Source organism: Lutjanus erythropterus, chromosome 17, assembly GCF_056507025.1.
Source record: "Lutjanus erythropterus isolate fLutEry1 chromosome 17, fLutEry1.hap2, whole genome shotgun sequence".
NCBI lineage: Eukaryota > Metazoa > Chordata > Actinopteri > Lutjaniformes > Lutjanidae > Lutjanus > Lutjanus erythropterus.
Window position 1 is genome coordinate 5,619,782 of NC_139333.1, and position 22,961 is coordinate 5,642,742.

At 39.2% G+C, this 22,961-nt stretch overlaps 1 protein-coding gene across 1 annotated transcript in view; it reads right to left on the reverse strand.

The window, feature by feature from the left end:
- LOC146311585 (uncharacterized) overlaps window positions 1-22,961 on the reverse strand; it is a 54,823-nt gene that overhangs the window by 18,415 nt on the left and 13,447 nt on the right. The window contains exons 16-31 of the mRNA XM_084740364.1: window positions 21,435-21,561; window positions 21,094-21,325; window positions 20,861-21,008; window positions 19,999-20,176; window positions 19,700-19,874; window positions 18,501-18,630; window positions 18,238-18,357; window positions 17,528-17,678; window positions 17,339-17,451; window positions 16,324-16,474; window positions 15,879-16,127; window positions 12,675-12,887; window positions 5,796-5,977; window positions 5,443-5,623; window positions 2,261-2,403; window positions 663-844 (exon numbers count right to left, since the gene is read on the reverse strand). Of these exons, the coding sequence (XP_084596490.1) occupies window positions 663-844; window positions 2,261-2,403; window positions 5,443-5,623; window positions 5,796-5,977; window positions 12,675-12,887; window positions 15,879-16,127; window positions 16,324-16,474; window positions 17,339-17,451; window positions 17,528-17,678; window positions 18,238-18,357; window positions 18,501-18,630; window positions 19,700-19,874; window positions 19,999-20,176; window positions 20,861-21,008; window positions 21,094-21,325; window positions 21,435-21,561 (2,675 nt within the window). The remainder of the gene's footprint in view (window positions 1-662; window positions 845-2,260; window positions 2,404-5,442; window positions 5,624-5,795; window positions 5,978-12,674; window positions 12,888-15,878; window positions 16,128-16,323; window positions 16,475-17,338; window positions 17,452-17,527; window positions 17,679-18,237; window positions 18,358-18,500; window positions 18,631-19,699; window positions 19,875-19,998; window positions 20,177-20,860; window positions 21,009-21,093; window positions 21,326-21,434; window positions 21,562-22,961) is intronic.

Here is a 22,961-nt window from a genome sequence, read left to right on the forward strand (position 1 = left end):
TACAGAAAGCATAACATAAATAGCTGCAATATAAAACTTGATTGCATGCTGGGGAAAATGGTCGGCAGTCATGTAAAGTATAAATCATAAATGATGCAGAAACGATGGTGTGATGCATGAATTAATCATCCAACTGTGACAAAAAAGAAGTTGGCTTGTAGCAGGGTCACATACAACCTAATTCAACCTTTAACTGCTATAGTGCACTTGTAAGAGCAGTGTGTACTGTTCACCAGTCTGAGTTTGAGCTTGGGTGGCCTCCTTACCTGAATTGTCCTCTGCTCACACACATCTATAACAATAACTCACGAGATGGGGCAGAGCTAAGAGCAACTAAATCCAGATGAATTAATCCCCGACTGACTGATCTCTCTGGGGACCTCAAAAAGCCAAACAAAAGGCTGATGTGCTGCTTTTCTCTCAGGGAAAAAATAACACTGAGCTGTCAAATACTGTCCCCACTTCACCCCAGTAAACACTTAATGCCCACAGTAGAAATGATGGGAATTACTACCTGACTGTGTCTAACCCTAAAGCCATTAGCCCAGTCATCTATCAACACAACAGACACCCAGTGAATGCACCTGCTTCTAACCCTAAACCTTCAACTAGACAGAATATGACATAGGAGGATAATTATGTATATGAAATATGTGTGTTACCCAGTATCCCAGTTGGTTGCCAGCAGCTCCAGCAAGGCCATTCTCTGCTGCAGGAGGTGGGAGCCAGGCAGCTCGGCTGTGGCCAGGACATGAAACTCCTCGCAGGGGTAGTCATCAAGCACAAAGCCCTCCCCTGGGCTTTGGTACCATTTTGCACTTTCCCCTGACCAGGGACCAGAAGCCTGGAGGAGGAGGAGGAGAAAGATAGAAAAAAGTGAGGATTAAACAAAACAAGTACTGATACTGAACTGGTTAAATCACTAAAGGTGCTAAATACAACAGTGAGTTTCAGAAGTCTCCATTGGAAACGGTTGTGTCAAGAAGAGAGGCCTGAGATTTGTTAAAGTGTCCAAACTACTTATATTTTCTAATGTGACTATGTTTTATATATATAACATATAAATTAATATGATATTCCATTTCTGCTGTATTCTGCCAATAGAGACACTAAATCCCACACACTGGACCTTTAAGTGAAAGAATGAATGACAAATTAAAAAAGCACCCTTTAATAGTTTTCATTATCTCTTGTAAAATGGGTTCACAATATAAATAAACCTTGACTTGATTTGAAAGTGACTAAAATGAGTCTCAGGCACGAACTTGCTGACTGTTCCCACCAGTCAGAAGGGGAGCGAGCGTTTGCTGTTCGGGCTCCTCAGCTGTGAAACGACCAGCCTGAGCAGCTCAGGCTTGCTAAATCAGGACATCCTTTCAAATCACTTTTGAAGACTTATTTTATGGAAAGGTTTTCTTATATATTTTTTATACTACATTTTTATATTTTATCCTTGGTGTTTTATTCATGGTTTTTAATCATCCATTGTTTTTAAGTTTCACTCCTCTTTTATTCCTTATGTCCACTTGTTCATTCATACATTACTGTGCACTTTATTGTTGTGTTTTATGTGTAAAGCACTTTGTAACACTGGTTTTGATAAGTGCTATATAAATAATCTTTATTATTATTTTATTATGAAGTGAAAAAAATCTATTTTTATGTTCATTTTTGATTAATATGAAGTTTACAGTTAATTTCCAAGTATCTGTACCTGATTTGTAAAGTGTTTTAAAGTAGGAATAATGTAAATACCATATTTTCCCATATTCCATGAAGGCATCATAGGTCACACAATGACTGGTGGTATCTTTTTTTCCCTTATGACTGATGGTATCATGATGAATTCATTTACTATCCCTGCTACCTCTCGCCCAGGCTAAAACAGGGAGCAGGAATGTCTCTGCCTCTGTCACATCCCATCAGTCACCTGCTTTTTTTGCTCATCCTCAAAGCAGCTATTGATCCCTGTAGTCCCAGCGTGACTCATAATGGTTAATATCTTCATCCTTTAATCATGACCTTAATCATCACGATGAGTCACAGTAAGTTTGCGATCCGTTGTGTTTCAGGATGAGTGTCTGTGGTGTCCATGCAACCAGTAAATATTGTGTCCTTACACAACACATCCAGATCCCGTTATCATCTGGGCTCACATGTGTGGCTGTCACGACCTTGGTCTGGTCTTATACTGTGTATAATTACATTTTTGTGTGATCCCTACACAGCAGAGGTAACATTTCAGGGCTGCCCTCCTCACCAGTTCTTCAGCAGTGAGTGTTTGTCTCTTTTTGCGGATGATGAGACCGTCTCTGACTCCCAGTCTGCTGAACAGCTCCCTCCATCCTGCTACATCGCCGTCTGTCTGCACGTAGCAGGGACTCAGCAAGATCCAATCACAGCCTGGTGGAGACAAAAGCAGACAGGCAGCAGAATAAGTGTTTACAGCAGAAAGACAATAAAAATACTGTGTAGGTGTATGTGAATGTGGTGAAGAGTAGAACATTTAGGACGTAAAGGAGATTAGAAAATCAAAGACAGAGGGGAACTGAAGGATTGAAGCGCAATGTTTACAGTTTGATATCAGTTAATCATTCAAATCAGTGAAACATTGATGTAATTAGTCAAATTTCACAGGGAATCTGCTGCACTGTTTTATAGCCAACAGGTAAACCCTTCCACTGCTTATCCAATACAAACAGAATCAAAGCTTTCAGAGTTTCTGGCACTGGTGGATGGTGAGAAGAGCCAAGGCCTGAGGGGGGAATCACCAGCAAAACAACTTCCTCACTGAAGCCTGATAGCAAACAAAACAAGGCAAAAAAAAAGACTGTAGCATAATCTTCTTAGAGGTGGGAATCAGTTACAGTAGCTTTATGGGAAATGTGGTCATCATTTGGAACACCTCTCACAGTAACAATAGCAGTGATATGTGACCGGTTAGCACTTGTTTTTGCCATGGCTGCAGTTGTTTATGTAAGGAGTCTCTAAGGCTGGAGATATACTTGTTTTTTAACCACGTGTGTGTGTTTGTGTAGCATTAATTTCTGAGGACATACACAATCATCGCTCCAAACGCAGGATACATGAGACAGCCATGACATGTATGCATTAATAATCAATTAAATTAATCACCAACTATTTTGATGATCAATTAATCATTTTGAGTAACTTCTTTAAGAAAGAGAAAGTCAAAAATAAACCATTTGAGGATGTCATTTTGGGCTTTGTGAAACAATGATTGACACTTTTTTACCATTTTTGGACATTTTATAGACCAAACAAGCAGTGACTCTCTGGTTCCAGCTAATCAAATATGAATACTTAGTTTTTTTTTCATGATAATAAGCTGATTATCTTTGGATATCGTTACTATTGTTGGACTGACATAGACCTGAGAGACTTGCTTTCCTAATTGAAATAATATTCTTTATATTATGTTAGCCTTGATCAGCTATCATGCACTTTGTCATAAATAACATAATCAAGAAGCACCTAAAATATCTGCTGTTAGTTTTACAGAAGATGGAAAACACCAGAGCATTGCAGCAGCTTTAACACTAAATATGATGAAAGCAGCTTTAAAGTGGAGCTTAAATTGTGTTACTACAATATAATGTAAGGTGAAGCAGATAAAATACTGATAGTTGAGTTTTATTTTGTTTATATTTTTTTAAAGAAAAAGAAAATCATTAACATAAATCTATGAAGTTGATTATTTGCGTAATACAGAGCTTACATCAAGCCTAACTTGACCAAGACACGTCATCAGAGATCAAGGAAACATGTGAAATTAAAATATTTGCCTCTCTGACAACAATGCTAGAGCCACGGTGTCCTCCTTTGAAATTTATTTTCCAGCCCATAACTTATGTTATTTGTCTGTTTCACATTAAGTACAGTTCAAATTAATGCTGAATGTTCGCCGTATGAGCAGGTGTCTGTTTATGAGTCTTAGGAAATAATCTTTTAGAAGGAGCAGGTGTTCATAACAGTTGAACTGAGAAATATGTTAATGGAATTTGATAGGCAGAGGGCACTGAAGGTCAATGAAGTCAAACTCCAGAGTGGGGATTTTCAGAGCAGTGGGCTTTTGTTTTCAGGATAACAGACTCAACTTTACACTGACAGACAACTGACAGAGTTATAAATAGCTGATGAACTGACAGTGTAGGACTCGCTGTTGCTTGTTATTGTCAGATTACAATGTTGCGCTAAAACCTATTAAAACATCATCTATCGATCCAAATTACTACTTGGACCACAGTACTCATTTTGGATATGCAATTGTTACATATTCCTCCTTTAAAGGGATACTTTGAAAATATCAGGATAGGAGTGAGAGGGATGGTGGACATCACGAGGAAGACAGGGGAAAAAGTGTGTAAAGCCAGAATATTTTCACATTTAACTCTGTGAGTTAAAGGTTTGTTTTGAGCTGATGACTGTTGGAACAGTGGAAGGACAAACCGAGACAGTTTTGATGAGTTTTCTTGTCAAGTTTGAATGAAATATGTTTTCTGATGATAAAAAGACTGTTTCTGAGTGGAGTGGAGCCTGGTGGTTCTGGTGAGAGCAACAGAACAGCTGTGTCTGGTTTAACAAAAAGGATCTTGCTCTTTAACAAAGGTCTATCCTCTGTAGGGATCCTTTCCATAATGTTGTCAGAGACTTAAAATAACAATCTGAGCCTGTCAGTGGCAAAATAAGAACCTTTAGTGTTGTACATTGACAGGCACAACTGCTCAAAAGGATTACATTGCAGCCCATTTCATGGCAACTGCAGCGCTCTCCCTTAATCCTGGACCAATTTCAAAAATTGTTGTCCTCGATGGTCACAAAAAGATGGGACGGTATGGTCCAGGTGGAAAAATATTGAAGTTCTTGTATTCTGCCAAAAATGTAAGAATTGAATGAGAATAATTAAAAAGTCGAATATGCTCTAATTGTTGTGTTAAGACAGTTAAAGAGATTTTATTTTAGTTAGTGAATTCAGCCCGTCTTGTTTTCAAAAAGCTGGCCAAGTGTTCTGATCCATTTTCCATGACATGTTGTCCACTCCTCTACAACTTACATAACACACACACACACACACACACACACTTTATTCAATACTCCAAGGCATTTCATGCTTTCTTTAACCCCAACAATGGAAGCAAACCCTCACATAATACACACAAACAAACCAATACACACACACAAACACACAGCTGATGTCAGACTTGTCCACAAAAGAAAAGGGAAATGGCAGCTGAGGACAGTAAGACACAAGTCTTGGTGATAGGTTTGGATTATTTTGCCAGCTTTTGTAAAGCCACCTTGGACACTGAACAGTAGCTGGAAAAGCACAAGGTTCAATTTCATCGACCTTTTTACAGAGTGTGTGAGTGTGTGTTTGTGTGTGTGTGTGTGCTTGTGTGAGAACTGTGGATTTTTCCGTACCAGGCAGCCTCTTTGGCAGGTTGATGTTGCCGTACTCCTCAGAGAAGTGCACCCTTTCATTGGCCGGGCACAGCAGACCCCTGCTGGTGAGGACGGGAACTGCAGTGTCTGAGTACTCCCGGCTGGATGAATGCAGTTTGATGAAAACCAAGTAACTCACCACCACTGCTTCAGGCTTCGACTGGAGGTAGAATCAGTGGAGGACAATGGAGTTGCAGAAGGCAAAAGCGGGTAAATAGAGAAAGTAAGAAAAAGAGAGAGACGTTTAAGGCAAATAAAACGGGGAATATTTTTCTCAGCATAAAATCTAAACATAAAATCTTTTTGGTGATCCATTATATGCAGTATGGTACCTTCCATTTGTTGTTCTTTATTGCAGGGTAGATGTGCTGCTCCAGCAGCTCTTGAGGCTCCAGTTCATGAACACCGAGTCTTCTCAGCAGCTCTCGAACCTGCTGACTCTCCAGAGGCTCCACACAGCTCAGCAGAGAGGGGTGAACCACACTCACATCCTTGTACAAAGCAGACAGGGGTCCTGTGAAAAGACAGCGATTGAGAAAAAAGCTGGATTAAAGGGACAGTTTGGATTATTTGAAGCGGACAGGGTCCACACCAGTACATTGCTACCTAAAGATATCAACATCAGTTTCAGTGCACGCTGTAGTCGACAGCCTTTTCCACTGGAAAAAACACAAACTATTGAGTCAGTGATAGATGAGCAACTCCTGTGGTCTGTGGGGTAAAGTCATGGTTTTTGCTTAAGGAGTCTGGTTGCTTTGGAGAGAGCAATATTGGGCATTATATCATGATGGTTTCCTGTTGGAAAAAAAGGCTGAAAACAAGGTAAAGCGGAGAAAATATTCCAAATCGAGTGTGCACTTAAGCTGATATTGATCTTTGTAGGTGGCCAAAATGCTGCTGCTGACCCTGTTTACATCAGTGCATTGCTTAGCATCTTACACCACTATTTCTGCTGCTTCTACAAACTGGGCAAGCAGCAGGAGTACCTGCACACAATACTGGTACAGGAAAGGTCACTGAACAGTATCTCGTTTTGCTATGCAAATTTAAGGCAGGACAGTGCAATATGGCAAAGTGCAATAGCCAAATCACAGAATCCTGCAATCATTTGACGTAGCAAATGTGTGATAAAACAGCATTATAGTGACGTACAGTAGTGCTGCATAGATGTTCTGGCCTGAATTGTTCTCTACATGCCACATCAGTGTCACATCATCATGATTTAATAGCTTTTTTCCCAATGAAAATGAAAACTGTGTGCAAAAATGATTATTCCCAATAATCGCACTGCATATCACAACCACAATTTCAGTCAAAATAATCACAATATGACTGTATTATCATATTGTGCAGCCCTGCTTCTGTACTTTCGATACTATAATTAACAGAAATTGTATTGTTTTGAACACACAGCATTTGAAAAATACTGAAGTATAATAGTGAAATTTTCATACTGTTTTCATCTCCAGTAGGCAATACACTGACTAGACAAGCACCTTTTACAACCCCAGTTTAAATAATCTGAACTATCCCTTTAACAAATGACAAACTACAGCCTCATGGAAATGAATCAATACTTCTCAGACACAGAAAGAACACAAAGAATTTGCACTTTCTAAAGGTCATATTTGTTAAAGTACTGTTATAAAGTGTTGGGTTGTAGGTGACACATTTTAGTTTCAATATTGAATTTACAAGCTTTAGAGTGTTTTAGTTGTTCCAGTTTATTTCATAATTTACATCCCCCCAAGAGATTATTTTGCAGCAGATGTTAAGAGAAGCAGAAGAAGGTTTCGTGGAAGACATTTTTAGGACTGATGTCTACACTCATTTTGACCTGCATTTGGGAAATACAGAAATTGTTGTGCGTCTGAATTCCATGCAGTTCTTAATGTCCTTTTAGCTGTTTCTTGGGTGATTTTAACCTAAATATTCTTAAATATTTGTAACTGAAAATCTCCAGTGACCTACTTTTCTTCGTTCTGAGAAAAGCATCTGAAGGACATTTCCCCGCTGATCTCTGTACTGTTCAATATTTCAGAAGAACACTGTGTTTATCTCAGCTGTCTTGCTGAAGCTATCACACACATCTCCGTCCACTTGACTTCACCTTTAGGCGGAGCCTGATTTTTGAGCTGCGCAAGACACTAACTGACCTGAAAACCAGCTTGAACCAAAACTCCATTCTCACTAACTTTCCTGTTTCCAGTGTGTCCAGTTATGAAGGAAAGTTTAATGTAATTTTCTAAAATTATGGGCTTAAATTTACATGCTGCTTCTGAAAAAGAGTCTGAGACTGAGAAAAAAAATGGTAAAAATCAAGGCGGAAGCAAGTAGAAGCCAAGATATCCAGATTTTTGGTCCTTAGCAGAGGTGGCGAAAGTACACACATTCTCTACTCAAGTGGAAGTACAGATAGTTGTTTTAAAAAAAGACTGGTAAAAAAAAAAAGAAGCATCGATTCAACTTGTTTACTCAAGTGAAAGTGAAAAGGTACTGGCCATGAAATGTACAAAAGTAAAAATATGCCCTCTGAAGAACATTTCTACCAGCAGCTTCTGTACAAATCTAACTGAACCTCACCTTTTCTCCACAGTCGAGTCTCCCTGTCTGTTTCATCTTGTTACATCTGTTATGTAGTTTTTGTCTTGTTACATTTTTTTAATGTCATTTTCATCTTGCTACATCTTTCTAGTTGTTTTTGCCTTGTTCCCCCTTTTTTACATCTTTTTTTGTCTTGTTACATCTTTTACATTGTTTTCATCTCATTATGTATCATTACAGCATTTTCATCTTGTGCAGTCTTTTTTTGTTGTTTTTGTCTTCATGTGTTGTCTGTGCGTAATATGCACTGATCAATACACCAAGGAATTGTCTTTTTTATGTTATTGTCCCATCCCTTCGGTCTTGATGTTGGAAAGGCAGCTCACAACAAGGCAAAAATAATCAATAATTACCTTCAAATGCATTAAAACTAAAATATACAAGCCAAGTAAGAAGTGAAAAGTACAGATATTTGTGTTAAAATATAGGGAGTAAAGGTAAAAAGTTGTCATAAAAATAAACACTCACAAAGTAACAAAGTATTTGTACTGTAGTATTGTTACTTCCTATATGTGGTCCCTAGTTTGGGTCAAGCTCAAAAACACTGAATGCTTCATTTCCCATAATGCAAGCAATAATAATTGCTTTATTATAACATCCATGCCTGGTAAACACCAAGTCCACAGTCACAGTTTCCAAACACAAGCTAATGTTAATGTTCACAGGCTGAGTAGGACTGTCTGTGACGCATCTGCTTAACTTGAACTGTAAAACGAGTGGAGATGCACTAAAACAGTCTGTACATGTAGAGTATGTGCACGTAAGAAACCCTGACCTTATTTTAGAAATGACAGAAGAGGCCGCTTCCTGATATTTTTAGTAGCTGCTTTGTGTTTTTATTTTCAGTTTTCACTGCATAAAATGATCTGTCCTTTCATCCCACTGCTCTGCTGTCACAGCAATACTTTTGCTTTCTGAAGTCTTTATTGCACATTTCAAAAGCCAATACGAATGATTCACTGATTAATATAATATATATTTGGTAGTTGCAATCATATCCTATCCTATCCAACTGTTTACTGACTCACCACAGACCTTGTATGGCAGTGGTTCCCCCCCTGGGAGGGCGCAGAGACACTGCAGGGGGGGTGTTGAAGACATGGGAAGAAATAAAGCTGAATGAATATGATCTATGTAGGGGAAATAAACAAACAAGAGTTTGCTGTTTCTATCCTTCTGATCTTTATTTCACTACAATTCAACTTTTGATTTTTTTTTATTAGTTCAACCCCCAATTATTAACAACAGACTGAAAATTTTGGGATGAAGAAGCTCAAACTTCTGTTGGCTTCTGTAATGGGGGCAGAAAAAGTTTGGGAACCACTGTTTTATACTAGGTAAATAAAAGTAACATTGTGATATATTCACCAGACCTGATCAGTTACTTGACCTGATTTTATTTTTTTTTCTGAAACACATTAATGTTGCTCATGTAAAGGTAAGGTAAAGGTAAAGCAGGTAAAACACAACACTATGTTTGGGTTGTGAACAAAACATGACATTTGAGCTTGTCACCTTGGGCTTTGGGAAACAGTGATCAACTTTAGTTTTTTTTTTCTTTTACAACTTTCTGACATTCTATGGACCAAATAACTAATTGATTAATTAGCCCACACACTAACTAACTGTGCTCTGATAAATTATGACCAGGCTGCTCAGTTCACTTTAATAGTTATTGGTTCCATGTTGATTTTGTTTTGTAGTTGTTGCAACATGACCAATACAATTTTCCCCCCAAATCACATTAAAAGCGAGACTTCTGTTAATTCTTTCTGTGAATCATACTCTATAAAAGTGAGGTTAACTCCATAATCCAGTTAATTTCTGACAACCTGTCACAATAATATTTAAGACATTTCAGGACTAAAAGTCAGATTATTGGATTTTAGACTTTTAAAGCTACTTCAAGGAGCTGTTAACTGGTCTCCATTTAATACTGATGCCTCAGTATGACCTTCATAAGCTAACAAGACCATCCATGAAAAGATTGGCTATTCATGTACAGTCGTTCTGAAGGGTTCCCCCTGGGTCAGATTCTTCTTGAAATCAAATGAAACAAGCCTGTGTTTACATTTTTCCTGGTAAAGTGACAGTGCGTAGTATATTAGCTAGTTAAAAAGAAGCAAGAGGAGAGTTTTACTTAGAAAATTCTACTTTTGATGTTATATTTTATGGTTGTCACAGTGCAATCACCACTGATTTTGACCTTAGTGTCCTCCAAAATCAAAGCAATGTGAAAGTTCCCTGTAGTAGCTTTTAGGAAACCCTGTATAAAGACACCAGAACACTGAGACTACATGATTATTAAAGTCAGCAAACTGCAGTGGCAGGATGCTTACATCAGAGTGTGAAAATCTATTATTCATGCTTGCCATTCTAAACCTCTGCTTTGGGTTCTGTTTTTGAATGTGATGACGCACAACACGGGAGGTGCGCCTCCACTTTTGTGTGTGTGCATGTTCTGCTGTGAGTGTCTGAATGTCTGCTTATTCTTAGAGAGGTCAAGCTTGTCATACACCTACTCCGCTGCCCTGAATGTCTGAGAATGTGCCGACTTCTAAGAGAGCAGAAACAGCATTCAGGCAAACACAGGCTCTGTTTGTGTAACTTCACAGGTGCCGGAAAAAAAAGAACATTTGTTTTTATCTGTTTTACAGCCTGAATTACCATGTCAGTTCATCTGAGATATCTTGGTCCAAATGTACAAAATAATTCAATGTGCTATTTTTTATTCATCTCATGTTTCACACCATCATTTTCAGTTCCAGATGGAATGTCGCACAATCACCAGGGTGATACATATTTATCTATTTTTGTTTTCTACCTCAGTTAATCACATTTTTGGAAACTAGAAACCTGTGAAACTGTACTGCCCTATATTGCAACTGCTTTCCCTCTTCTATCTCTGTTGTTGTGGTTGATTTAGCACTGTGCAATCAGGAGGCACATGCATAACCATGAGGTCTTTGCAGGTGCTGGGTAATAATTATCTGCTCAAAAAGACAAAAATGCAAAATGCACACATAGACACATGCACACACGCACGTGCATGCATGCAAACACGCACACACACACAGCTGTCTCATTCCAAATTCTTCTGTGATTCTACATGCTGCTGCATTCTGTATATTGGACCTATTTTTAGTGTTTTGCAGTGTTCTGAGATCTTTGCAATTCATTCGGAGAGCAAACCGATATCCCAAGCTATGAAAATGAAACCTAATTTGCAAAGAACACTAGCTGTAATTAAAATGTGTACGCACTTAGACACATACAAAATGTATACGATTGCAATCACACTTTGTGGTTCTAATGTTGTCACGTAGAATAAAAGAAGAACTGGGAATGCGACAGCAGTGTGTTGGCATGTATATTTGAAATCGCACAGCCCTATTTAGATAATGACTTGCTTTTAGGACACGTCCAACTCTGCTTTTGCTAGTTAAACAGCACAGAGTCTGGGCGCAAAGTAAAGTGCAAGGACCAAAGAGGTTGTATTTGGTCTCTTAATTAATCATAGGCATGCTCTGGATGTAACATGATTTAAACCAATCAACCAACCAGAGTGTCGGCTCCCATTCCCTTTAAACAGGGGCAGGCGCACCAGCACATTACTATTTACATGGTGGATCTGGCATATTGGAAAAGCAAACAGGGACACTGAAATGACCCACTTGGAGTGATGCATGGATCGCAGCTGAAACCAAAGGCACATTGGTGGATCTGCTGGTCGGGCTTGCTGGATCATACAGATCAACATTCTTTTAAGTAACACATGAGTTGCAGGTGGGTGAAACAGAATTAAGTCTCTCCCCATTAAGAGACTCACTTTGCACATTTACATGCGCAGCATAATAGCTTCACTTCATTGATTGTTTAAGTTTCCCAGTACAGTGTCAGGATCGAATGTTCGAATGATCGAATGTTAATCTCGTGTTCTTACAGGTTCAATACGGTGAAACTGTTTGTAACAATATTTGTTGCAGAGACATTACTGCTCAAATGGTCACGTTCAATATGGCTGAAAGCAGTCTCTCTAATAATTAAAGTAAAGAAAACACTTCTACATCAATACAACACACAATAAAGAAATCACCTGGAAAGCTTGTGCTGCTCAACATCATCAAAAAAAATCATTTAATGATTAGAGAGGCTGCTTTCAGTCAGGTAAACAGGATTGTCACTGTGGAAAATATCATTACAAACATTTTGGTGTGATAATGACAGCTGCGTCGGAAAAGAGCAATGACACTTGTGCTACTCTGTGTGCCAGGCATAGGATAGGGCCCATAATGCGTCTTTATTAAATGCTTACAAAAACAGAAAATATCTGAAAATATTTGGCCTTTACAGATGGAGACACTCAAAGCAGAACTCAATTTAGAACTAAATCACCAAGCACATCACAGATCCAAACCTCCATTGTCATACCAATAAAAAGTGGTGCATGCTGAATGAATGGAAGCATCTGACATATATCATGTCCAAGAAATTACTGCTACCAGTATCTACTATACTATAATATATGATCAGACATTTAATAAGATGAATAAATCATTCAAATCATTCAAGCGTAGCAGAGTAAACAAAAGCTGAACTGAAATTACCTGTCTGAGCTTGATTTTTCTGTTTTTTGGTCTTGGTTTCCTCCATTGGAAAGAAGACTCCCTCCTCCTTCAGCGCCACTACACGTCCGTCAGCCAGGGGGATTATGGGTAGATCCCTGAGGGTTTGCAGGATGGAGTCTGCCTCTCCGTAGCCGTGCTCCAGAGCTCGGAAATTGCAAACCAGCAGTCTGGCCAGCCGATGCAGGCCACCATCTAAAAGAGAGTGGGTTGGTGTCAAATGTACTGAATTTTACATGACGGTCAAGTTTTCAAAATGACAAAACAAATAGCTGTTTGCACTCAATTACTGATGATGATCTATATTACATTCATGAATAACTTTTAACATTTATCAGTAAAAACAAGAGGAAGTTGGCCTACAGTACTTAATGTCCCACCATGATGTTTTAAACATAACCATCTATACAAACAATGCCTATTAAATTTCTCATGTGCTTTTTTAACAGAGCAAGGAATTTTCAACTTAGCATTTCTAAACATACTAGTTTTCTTTAGAAAGCATCAATTATTTCTATTTGCACACAATAACAAAATTATTTCAGAAAAAACAAAAATTACCAGGGTCAATATTATTAATCACCTTAAGAACTCACCTTTTTATTCAGCCATAGCACAAACCACTGTTATGCAATGATGTGCTTCAACTTTGTAATGCTCAAAGCTTGTAAAATCAAGTTAAAACTGAGGGTTATCTTCCTATTTACACACAGTATAAAAACTTCAGTAAGGGTTTGAGCTGTCACTTGAGAAAGCATCATGCCAAAAACGAAAAAATCATCTTAGACTTGAGAAAAATAATTGTTGATGCTCACAAAGCAGGAGAAGGATATAAAAAAGTTATCACAGTGTTTCCAAGTGTCAAGAACTGGAGTGAGAAGTATCATCAAGAAATTCAAAGAGAACCACACAGTACAAAACAAGTCTGACAGAGGTAGGAAGAGAAAAAATTCAAAGACTCTGGAAAGAAAACTTGTGAGAGATGTGTCTAGAAACCCCAGAACAACTGCCAAGGCACTAGTGAATGACTTAGCCAAGTTGGGAATTGTAGTCTCAAAGAAGACAGGAATGGACTGCGAGGTTGCAGGCCAAGAAAAACTCCACTTCAACAGAAGAGGAGCCAGACTGAAGTTTGCTAAGGACAACCTGGAGAAAGATGATGCATACTGGAAGTGTGTCCTTTGGCCAGATGAGATGAAACCAGAGGTCTTTGGCCACAGAGACGTTGCTTATGTTTGGAGAAAGACAGGAGAAGCGTATAACCCAAAGAACACCGTCCCCACAGTGAAACACGTGGTGGGAGTATTATGCTGTGGAGATGCTTCAGTGTGTCTGGAACTGAGAATCTCATCAAGGTGGAAGGAATCATGAAGAAAGAAGGATATGTGAAGATTTAAATAAGACCTCAAGCAGTCAGCAGCAAAACTGGGTCTGGGTCGTCGCTTTGTCTTCCAACATGACAACGACCCAAAACATACATCACTCCTGGTGAAGAACTACCTCCAGAAGACCGGAGTGAACTTTACTGACTGACCTGCACAAAGTCCTGACTTGAATGCCTTTGAAAATCTGTGGGGTGAACTGAAGACCAAGGTCCATGCCAGAAGACCATCAAATCTGGAGGAGCTTCAGGGATTTGCCAAAGAAGAATGGTTCTGGGATTCCTCAGGAGACGTGTCTGAGACTTGTTGAAAACTACAGCAATCGACTGCAGGCTGTTACCCAGCAAAAAGGATACACGACTGATTATTAGCATCAAGGGGGTTAATTATTTTTGACCCTGGTAGTTTTTGGTTTTTGTGAAATAATTTTGTTTCTGTGTGCAAAGTAAAATAATGTAAACATCCAAAATAAAACTAGGATGTTTGGAAAAGCTGTGTAAAAAATTCCATTAACACTGCATTAATTAGCAAATACTACATTATACAGATATTATTATATTAGCTGTCATATCTGTATCTGCATTAAAGGGCTGCAAAAGCAGGTTATCGACTCTGATATCTCAATTCGAGTCCACTTCACAAGGTCCCAATTCAATTTGATTCGATATCATCACAATGTCAAGTATGCTTGGATATTAAAGAGAGTCTCAAAGAATTAATTCTATAAATTGGACAGGGAACCGTCTTATCTGGTGCATTATCAAAAATATAAACATTTACATGAAGAATTGATACTGAGGAATTTACTGGCAACAGTCACAGGTCAGATGATTCGAGCTACATTGTTAAGAGACAGCAGGAATCCGCAATGATCATGTCTTAATCTCTTTGAATCATCTCCAACAGAGCAGATATTTCCACTCAGAGAAATCCTATGTTCTGACACTGGTTTTCTTGATGTTTATTGGCTCATTTTGGTGTGTTAAAGTATGTACTAGTCTCTGTACACTTTCTGATCCTCTGCACCCAACTTGCAGCACTTTGCAGCCAGAGAATCCTGGAAAGCAGCATGCAACACACACTGGTTGCTGAGGTCTTGCTACAAGTCAGTGGAAACTGGCTGCATCCCAGCCTCATACATTGAAAAGGGTTAAAACCACTTTCTGAGCTGGGTGTTTTTTTCCCCTTTTATTCTCAATGAATACAGGAAGTTTGATTCAGCTGTGGCTTACTGGTTTCTCACGTGGTTAGATCTTGGCGCACATAACACCAAAGGCTGACCAGGTGAGAATAATGGGGTAGAAGTGTCACTCATTCATGGGAGGTCAATCTCAAAATGTGTGAATTGATTTTAGATAATTCAAATAAGGACTGATATGAATCTGAAAAATATTTTTATAAACCCAGCCCTATCTTGGAGCATCTGACATGATCATAGATACGACTGTATGTAAGATTCTATCATTAATAGTTAATAGTCATGTAGAAAATATCTACAGACATAAAAATGGATTCAAAGGGTCTTTTTTAATTTTAGCATGATATTATAATGTACTGTTTTTAATAAGTGTGTAAGCTACTACATGAAAACTGCCAAAAAAAAAAGCTATGCCACCTAACACATCTCTGCTGTAAAAGCACTGTAACACACAGCCTCTTGTGGTATCAGTTTACATATCATGACGGTACACTGCACATTGCACATGATGCATTCTGTCACCAGTTAGAATCCATTGTGCTCTGGTATGACTTGATATGGACTGACTTTCCATCAGATTTCTCCCTCTCCCTCTCTTCCACACACCTGAATGGATGCCTTCCACTCTCATCAGCTCCTTGGCCATGGCTGTGGTTACTGTAGAAACATCAGATCCCCGCAGGTATCGGACTCCTAGGTGAGTGAGGAGGGAGGTGGGCGGTGCTTTGCTCAAATCCGGATGGAGGTAAGAGAGAGACAGATGCCTTTCGAGCTCCTCTCCGCCAATCACGTCACGGATCACGGCGTCCTGACAGACGGCCACTTGGGACGGCAGCTTGTACACAACCTTACCATCTGGGAGAGACAGCATGCAGAGGAACATTTGCAGGGTTAGATTCAATGTTTACAACTTCTAGTATGCTAAAGCTGAGCTCGAAGAACCAGCACACCAGAAATATTTATCATTTAATATTTATGTTTATGTAGTTTGTGTGTGTGTGTGTGTTTTAACTTGCTTTTTTGTGTTACAGCCTGCATGTGAGAGTAATACCTGAGCTGAGAGTAGGCAGGAAGGCCTTGCCCTTGAGCATCTGAATAATCTGCCCAGCAACAGGCTTGAAGAAATCCAACACCTCGTCAGGTAGGGGGATAAACTGTAGGAACTGGCAGAGGCCCTTCAGCCCCCTGAACTCTGGGTGATCCTGGAATAAAGAGGAAACAGGACATTGGTTTAAAGGAAGAATATGACTAATGATGGATATTAGCTGTTATTACTGTATCATGTTTGGGACATCTCAAAGTGGTGACTTTTTTCATACACCAAACATGCTCAAATAGTGCCCAAAGCCTTTATTCACCTCAGCTGCAGAGAATCAGGTAGGACTGAAACAAAAAATAACCTACAACTATTTTAGTCTGGGAATTTCACCCACATTTTCAAACAAATTGCAACATAAACAAACTCAACACATTTTGTGTCCTCAATATGTTTTAAATGTGAGGGAAAAAAGTCTTAAGGAATCGTGTAAAGGGGAAAAACTGCTAAAAACTGCCTTTTTAGTCCAGGCATTTTGTGAGAAACAGATGTTTATTACTCATAAAGTTGTCCTCTATAACATATTAACTGTTCTAAGAGATCCGAGTGGTCGATCAAAAGTGTTTATTAACAAAGTTCAAACTGTTTTGGGTGTTTCAAGAGAGAATTCTATGTTTGTTTTATTAATTTGATTATTTCATCAAAATCTGATGACAGTTGTTGGGCTGTTTGCTCATACTACCAGGTCAGTGCTGGAATTCCTATGTGAACAAAACAGAATTATATTCACCCTCTGCATTTTTTTAACTTTTACATCATATTCATGCATTACAAATAATATTTATCTCAGTGTCCTCTGGCCTTGTCCTGGTCAGTTGCATGTTCTCTGCCAGCTGTTTGCTGTGTTCTCCTTGTGTTTATAAATAATCAGGTTTCCTTGCGGGGGTCATTAAAGTAACATGTCATCTCATTTATTCTCCTTATTAGTGATTTTTTTTCAGATTGCCCTGCATATTCAGTCTTATCTTACAGTGAAGACATCCATGGCCTGGAGGAAGAGCTGAGGTATCTCAGATCGAAGCCACTGGTTCCATGAGCTGTCCCTGTCGACGTCTTCCCGAGAGGACGGGATGTCAAAGTCGCCTGAAGAAGAGTATCAAGTAAGAGGACGGAAACCGTGCATTCATGAGCTGATGTCTCTATAATTCTCCACTCTCACCTTGGATGATGAAACGGAAGCCAAAGCTGCGAAGGGGCAGGTAAGCAAACACAGGCTGTTTTTGAGGCTGCCATACGATGTCACTTTCTGTGTTCTGCGTGTCAAGCTGGAAAGCCAGGGCGAGCTCGGTGGACTCAACATCCTCTTTGATCTGCAGAAGAGACAGATCAATGTCAAAACAGCCGCTACAGCTCACAAACAAGCTGCCGTCTTACAGAAACGGATCTTAGAGCCTGCTAAATGGCTGCTGGGAAACTGGAGCACAAAATGTCTAAACATATTTTCTCTCACTGAGTTTCATTTCTTCTCTTACATAAGCTAACTGCAGGTAACAGGGAGCTGCCTCTGGGAAATGGAAGAAGAAGAAAGGAGAAGCGGGGATTATAGTGCTGTTTCAGACTGACAGATCATTAAAATCTGTTTGGTGGTGTTTCTGTGCTCGTATGTGTGTCTGCATTTTTTGTCCCTGCTTGATGTGGGAACCAAAAGACAGACTAATGAGTGAGTTTTCATGAAATCTGGAAAGACGGGCAGAAGGAATGACTTTTATGGAGGAACATGTCAGAGAAATGCAAGTTAAATTGATTTATTCTGTGGGAAGGATGGAATGTAGAAACAGATGTCAACTTGTTGTTCTGAAGTCTAGATAGAATTTGTGTGCTGGAAAATGAAGCAACAGAATGAGATTTGAATGTTAGTGCGTGCTTGACCTTCTTGGGGTTCACCGTAGTTTTGACCACTAGCCAGCGCTCGATGCCGTCAGTGTGCTCCACCTCCAACACATTGTGACTCAGGTCTTTACGAGTCATTGTCACGACGCGCTTCTCGCTCTGCAGAAGGACAGAAGTGGAAAAATAGAAAGCAGGTGATTCTTCGTGACTCGTTTTAAGTTTGAAAAAAATCACATCAAATATGTGTGTTTCCATACATCAACGTGAGTGCATGTGAGCAAATGTGCAAGTGTAAGAGCTACCTGATTGTAGATGGTGATGGAGCGCAGGCGGTGGAGAAAGAGCAGCAGGGAGGGGTGCACGTCATGGAACAGGTTCCTGGTCTGGTGGCTCTCGGAGCGCAGGGGAAGGCAGATCTTAGTGGTCCAGCTGATAAGAGAACAAATGCAGTTAGGTCGTTAGAAAATTGGTGGCTCAAATGGCTTTAAAAATAAACAAATTCTTCTGTTTCTTCTTCTGCTCACCCAGACTAACACCAGAGGTAGAGAATGAACAGGGCTGTACAAAATGTCTGTTACAGTTACATTCAAAGCTCGTGAGTTGTGAGTTTCAGAAATGATTACATCTATCTTTTTTTCCAATAAATATTGACTTTTAGACTTTACAGCGCTCTTTAAAACTAGTAGCAAACTTAGTCTACATATAGGCAGCAACCAGCTTTAAAAGCTCCACTAACGTATGTATTTATATTAATTATGGATCAGATCAACCAGCAGCACCTGTGCAGCACCAAGTGACAGACAGTCAAGGTATATATTAGATAGGTTTGGATTGTGGACTTCATCTTCAGGTATATGAGCCCACTTAAATATTCAAATACGATGATGAATATTAATTTCTATCAAGATTTTGGCTTCACACAATGAAATGAACATGATCGACTGCAGTGCTGACATTAAAAATCACTCATAGGCGCATAGAAATCTCTGCAGCATATTATATCATGTGCCTCCTAAACTAACAGCCAGTCACCCTGCAGTGGCAGTCTGGGTACAATTTCCTGGATGCTGCAGCTGCAGTCCAGAGTAGAAGAGTTAATATACAACAAAGAGCAGATGGGTAAAATGAAAAACAAATGTCTGGAGCAGAAGGCAAATAGCTGGTCCCTCAAAACAGATCACTGACCACAGTACTAAGTACTTAGTTGTAAATATTTGGATTTGGGGCAAGTGATGTTAAGCAAGAACAAATCAGATTACATGAGACTTTGCACCTCAAAGTAACACAACTAACTTGTGCAACCACCTGAAAAAAACACCACGAACTGCAATACAATGAACGAACGAAGGCCAAGAAGAATCAATTATCATGATCTCAATACTGATCATTCTTGCCATAATCAAATAGAACCATTGTTAATGTCATTAGGAGTACCTATGCTTTACTGTACCTACTTTGTCTGCTGTGGAAAAGGTTGACTGGTTCTGAATCATCATACCCATGCTGATTGATGTCCCTCAGTTGTGTGTCCAGAGCCCTCTCATCTTCAGTCCATTGGGGGAGGATGTATCCCATGGGGCCGCAGGTCTTGTCGAAGCGCAAGTGGAACCCATTGGAGTGAATCTCAGGACAGTCTGTGACTTTAAACACTGACTTGAAGCCGATGCCTTTTTGCCCTGTGGTGAGTGGCGTGATCAGGATCATTAAGAGACGACCTTAAGATGAAGTCACATCCTCTGGTGACTTCTAACCTTGACTTACAATTTCTGAACTCCTTCGAGGCGTCACGCACATACTTACCTATGTATCCATATTTGTGTTTGCCCTTGGTGCTGCGACCCACATCACAGATTGCCCTGATGTTCTTCTCCTGGAAGCCAATCTCATTGTTAAGAACAGTGATGCAGTCTCTCTCGACCACGAAGGCCAGCGCTGGAACGACAACAGCCTCTGTGGAGTAACTGTTGTCATCAGCATTCTGGAAAATGGAAGCAAAGAGGGTAGAATAAGTCATAACACCTATTCACACGGGACAAGTATTACCAGGGGACCTCAAGTCTGTGTTTTATGCAGCACATCCAGATGGGAAAAGTTAAGTCTGTATTTAACTTGTATTGACTGACATTATCCCCTGGATATGATGTCAAGCCTCTACTTAACATCAACATTTCAGAAGCGGAGTGTCTGTTCTTCAGCAGCATTAATATTCCAGTTTAGAGTTGTTTTGCTCACTTTCTGCATGTATTTCAAGCACAATTACACATGTGGACAGTTACTTTCTTAATTTATAGAATAACAGATGTTTTAATAGATTAATATATGTTTGTTTGAAGATGTCAGAAAATGCTGATCAGTTTAGAGCCACAACTATTAAGTGGTTATTGGTTCTGTATTGGTTTTGTTTTGGATCAAAACAATCAATAGAGCAAAACATTTTTTCCAAAAAATCTAAAAAACATTTAAAGTAATGTTAATATCATAATCTGATCAACTTTTAAGACCTGTCAAAACTGTAAAGTGGGTTCTGCTGTGAAACTCCAGCAGTGTTTTGTGAACTAAAACACTAAACCCACCCTTCAGTCAGCATGAGGGTGAGTAGGTAATATATTTTCATTTTTGGGTGAATTATCCCTTTAAGGGTGTTAATTATTATAAAAGCCACCTGAATGAGTTCCAAGACAAAGTGTGTGTCTTTGCTATAGAGCTCGGTGGAGAGGCGGTCCAAGCTGCGGCCCAGCCTGTCCTGGTGGACCTGCATCAGCTTCTGGCCCTCAGCTGTCAGTTCAATACCGATACCAAACTCACTCTTCCTGTCAGAGAAAAAGAAGAAGAGAGTATAGATCAGCTATGGACACAGTGTATGTAAAGTTTAAGGGTGACATTATGAGAACAAACCTGATGTCCTCGATTATGGCTCGATGGGGATCTGATGTGGTCTCTGACTGGCAGCTGGAAGCATCGTTTTCATTTGAATCGGACATTTCTGACTGTTCCTCAGAACTGTTCCCCTGGCCTCCTTCAGCTTCACTGCTGACGTCTGATGTCTCTCCGTTAGGCATTGAGGCCAACTCATACATCTCCTCTCCATCCTCTCCCTCCTCAACCTCAACGTCTGCCTCGCCATTGACTAGAAGAAAACATTTAGCAATTAATAACCGGTACATTCCTTTATGTACCAGCATAAATGTACAAAATGAAAATCCATATTCCTGTGGTGGAGTACTACTTTCAATCACCTTGCTGTAGGCTGTGGTTGAGATGGGAGGAGGCAAAGCTGTTGTCCATGATGTTATCCTCAAGATACTCATCCTCACTCATATTTAGAGCAGACAGACTGCTGCTCGCTGAATCTATCAAATTAGACTGAAGAAAGGAACAAGAAGGAAAAAAAGAAAAGAAAATTAGAAGTCATGTTTGCCTGGATGAGATTAGAGAAAAGACAGTAAATGTATTTACCATAGCTACCCATGTACTGTACACTATAGCAGGGCTCATCATTTTCATTTATTTTTAAGGCGAACAGTTTTCAAATTTAGGGCCACTGCAGGACTCCAGACTGCTCATAAAAATGGTATATATTCAACTATTTTTTGAGTGTGCAAGTCACACTAATGTGAGCAGCCAAATCTGAGAGAAACAGCAGCAGTTCCCGACCCAGAGTATTTAAATGACACTAAGTGGCATCATACCTTGAACCATGTAGAGACAGGGTGAGGCTAAACCCTCACACTCAACAGCACTGGTTATGCCTAACAAGATGTCATTTGAGTTTCAGTGTTTAAGTTTGAGTTTCAGTGTTAAAGTTTTGAAAGCCTACACAGTGGCCAACTTAACGTCATTAAACAAACATTAGCTCGTTACCATCAATGTATGTAAGCCTATCCTTTGTAATGTCCTCTGGGCCAGCTATAACCTGGGGTAGCTGACAGCTTCAGCATGAATATGTTCCATGTAATATTATAGCTGTAAAGATTTCATTCATCCACTGTTACCACTGGATGAAAAACTTTTTAAAGTCAATTTTCAGAGGCAGTTTTTTATAGTATCTTCTGCTGAAAATTCTCATAACAGCAGCCTATAATCACATTTTTAATGCACAAAATGATTGTACCTTTTCTTGTCATTTGTCTTATGCATTCATTCAGTCAATTAACAAAAGAAGAATGAATGAAAATTTTAAAATACAGAATGTGTTTGAAACCTAACAAAGGAGAGGTATACATAGTGCTTCATAGAGCTGCAAAGATTAACATATTATGGGCAACTAACGATAATTTCCATCATCAATTAATCTGTTGATTATTGTGTCTATTGCTCGATTAGTTGTTTTGTCAATTAAGTGTCAGAAACAAGTAAAAAACGTTGATCAGTATTTCCTAAAGCCCAAGATAATGTCCACAAACCAAATATACTCTGTTTACTTTTAGAGAGGAGTAAAGAAAGCAGAAAATATTCACATTTTCCATCTAAAAAATGACGTAAAACAATTAAGCAATCATCAGAATAGCTGGCGATTATTATAGTTGATTAATAATCAATTAATTGTTTAATAGCTGCAGTTCTAGATGTAAATGTTTAATTGATTTGAATAATCTTTTAAGACAAAAAGTCTAAAATCTCTGAATCCAGATTCATAAATGTGAATATTTTCTTCTTTCTTTCCTCCTTTATGACAGTAAATATCTTTGGGTTTTGGACAAAACAAGACATTTGAAAATCTTTGGGATGAGCTTTGGGAAACACTGATCAACATTTTTCATTTC